The 2,093-nt window shown below is 36.7% G+C and overlaps 1 protein-coding gene across 1 annotated transcript; it reads right to left on the bottom strand.

Moving 5' to 3' along the window:
- Positions 1–357: 357 nt before the first annotated feature.
- nmbb (neuromedin Bb) lies at positions 358–1,542 on the bottom strand. Its single transcript, XM_030765131.1, has 3 exons — positions 1,377–1,542; positions 869–1,053; positions 358–417 (listed from the first exon to the last, which is right to left on the bottom strand). The coding sequence occupies exons 1-3, from the start codon at positions 1,540–1,542 to the stop codon at positions 358–360; spliced, it is 411 nt and encodes a 136-aa protein (XP_030620991.1).
- Positions 1,543–2,093: the final 551 nt, after the last annotated feature.

Below are 2,093 nucleotides of genomic sequence, written 5' to 3'. Positions count from 1 at the left end.
TATCAGGACGCCTGATACATCACCTCCTGCCCACTATAAATCTCAAAAAACAAACAAAAAAAAACAAAAACTGTTGCAATGATGTGTCATGATGTCCCCTTTGTGAGACACACTTTACTAATTTCTTGTTGTACGCACACGAAGAACTGTCTTTGCAAATATTTATCTTCATTTAATACAAATTATTCAATACAAACCATGTAATGAAAAATAAATATACAATTATAACTTGCATTTTATTTGACAAGACATATCATGTGAAAGCAAAATAGACAAAATATTTATGGCATGGGTGAAGAGAATCCTTTGGGGTCTGAGAAGATGATTTCATGTCTATGGGAGACACAAGTATCAACTTCACCATTTCCTGTTGCTCTGGACGTAGTTTCCTAATATCTTCATCAACAACGCTGTCTCCTAGAACATCAACAATTAGTTATTAAACAGAAAGTAACTGCAAATGAGAGTCTTTAGCAAACTCAAATCTGTTAATACCATGCAAATTCCATTTAAATTCTTCCATTAAGCTACAAAGAATGGTTATGATAAACAATCATGTCCAAGACAGGAATTTCAGTTATGTCTTCTGATGTGAGTAATCATTTAAGGTACTTGATAATGTATGTTATAAACTTTCATTTTAATGTTTTACAATCTCAAAGCCACGCAGATTAGTTTTAGATTTCAGAAAAAATGTACAGCACTTAGAGAACGACGTCAAGACAATACATTTTATAAACAGAGAACAGACAGAGATGCTTTCCTGCCATTCAACAACCACTAACGTCTAACATTACAGTTAAGATAATATATTTAAAATAAATCGTAGTTCACTCGTGCAACGTATCCCTTGTAAACGGTGACTCACCGGGTTTTTAAAGCGGCTCTCCGGGGAATCGAGCTGTGCTTGTAGTGCGATCTTCAGTACCTCCTGATAAAGGTTGTTCGGTTCCGTCTGTTGAGGACTCAGAGCAACCTCCATTGCACTCATCGCAGCATCATTATCGGACGGTAACAGCTCATCATCAACGCTCTTCTTACCCATGAAATGACCTGAAAGAACAAAACCCAAATGTTATTATTTGAAAGTCACGAGGAAAGTTTATTTTGTGATGGCCACGCTGTGATTAATACTCAACGTATGAGATCCATCTGTATCAGGTCCATTTAAAGTAATGTTTCATGAAATTAAATTAATCCAGCCGACCAATCAATTAACATAAAAAATTAATTTAAAACAGAGGACATACAGGCAAGATGCTCTCACAATACAATTATCCAAGTACATTCAGGTGAACAATCTATATAAAAAGTGATGGTTATACACATGAATCTGACCATATTATGCGTGATGCGTAAAATCATTGCCATCTTACCTGTCGCCCATAGGTTTCCTCTCGGACTCACTTTGATTTTTGCTACTTTATTTCTCAGTTCAGTTAAATCGAGGCTCACTGAGGATGTTACTGAAATGTAGGAAGAAAGCATAAGGTAAGTAAGGAATCCAAACTGGCAAAAGCTGTGCAAAGTAAAACTGGACATCTCTAAATAAAAAGAACCAGCGATTTAAAGTTCCTCTGATCAAAACTTCTCGAAGTCGGCACGCCTTTACCTTCGCAACTGTCATCCTAAGAGGCGTCAGATGCCATTTTTATATCATGCCATGGCGCGTGGGCTGTGTGGTGTATGGTGCGGTCAGAAACAAGGCTGAGCCAACCTTTTCGATGCAAACCGAGCGCGTGACCACAGATGACATTTTTGACGACTTCCCTTACCCTCTTAAGTCTTTCCAGGAACTCAAATCCGGAGGTATTTTAGCTGTAGGTGTTTCTACTTAGAGCAGGTTTTAAAAGAGACTGGTAGGTATCTACAGACGCTTGGTGTTCTTATTTATTAATCAAAATGTGCTCTTGTATATTCTGCTTTGCCATTAAGAATGAATAAATAGACTGTGAATAAAAAGGCCACACAATTTTATGAGTGGTTGAATGAATGAATTTAAATGCTGAGGTGCACAGTGCCAATGTTAACATAACATTTTGCTTTGAATAAGTGAAATAATACAGTTTTTACTGCAAAGCGTAAGTAAAATT

This window comes from Chanos chanos, chromosome 2, assembly GCF_902362185.1.
Source record: "Chanos chanos chromosome 2, fChaCha1.1, whole genome shotgun sequence".
Lineage (NCBI taxonomy): Eukaryota > Metazoa > Chordata > Actinopteri > Gonorynchiformes > Chanidae > Chanos > Chanos chanos.
This window is presented reverse-complemented; position numbering and strand designations above follow the sequence as displayed.

Bases quoted from the DNA above. Each gene is read 5' to 3' on its own strand.
- nmbb (XM_030765131.1), bottom strand. From the start codon at position 1,542: ATGTCCAGTTTTACTTTGCACAGCTTTTGCCAGTTTGGATTCCTTACT. The intron at 1,054-1,376 runs GTAAGATGGCAA...TTGTTCTTTCAG, and splicing joins AGGAAACCTATGGGCGACAG to GTCATTTCATGGGTAAGAAG. The intron at 418-868 runs GTGAGTCACCGT...TTGATGTTCTAG, and splicing joins AGAGCCGCTTTAAAAACCCG to GAGACAGCGTTGTTGATGAA.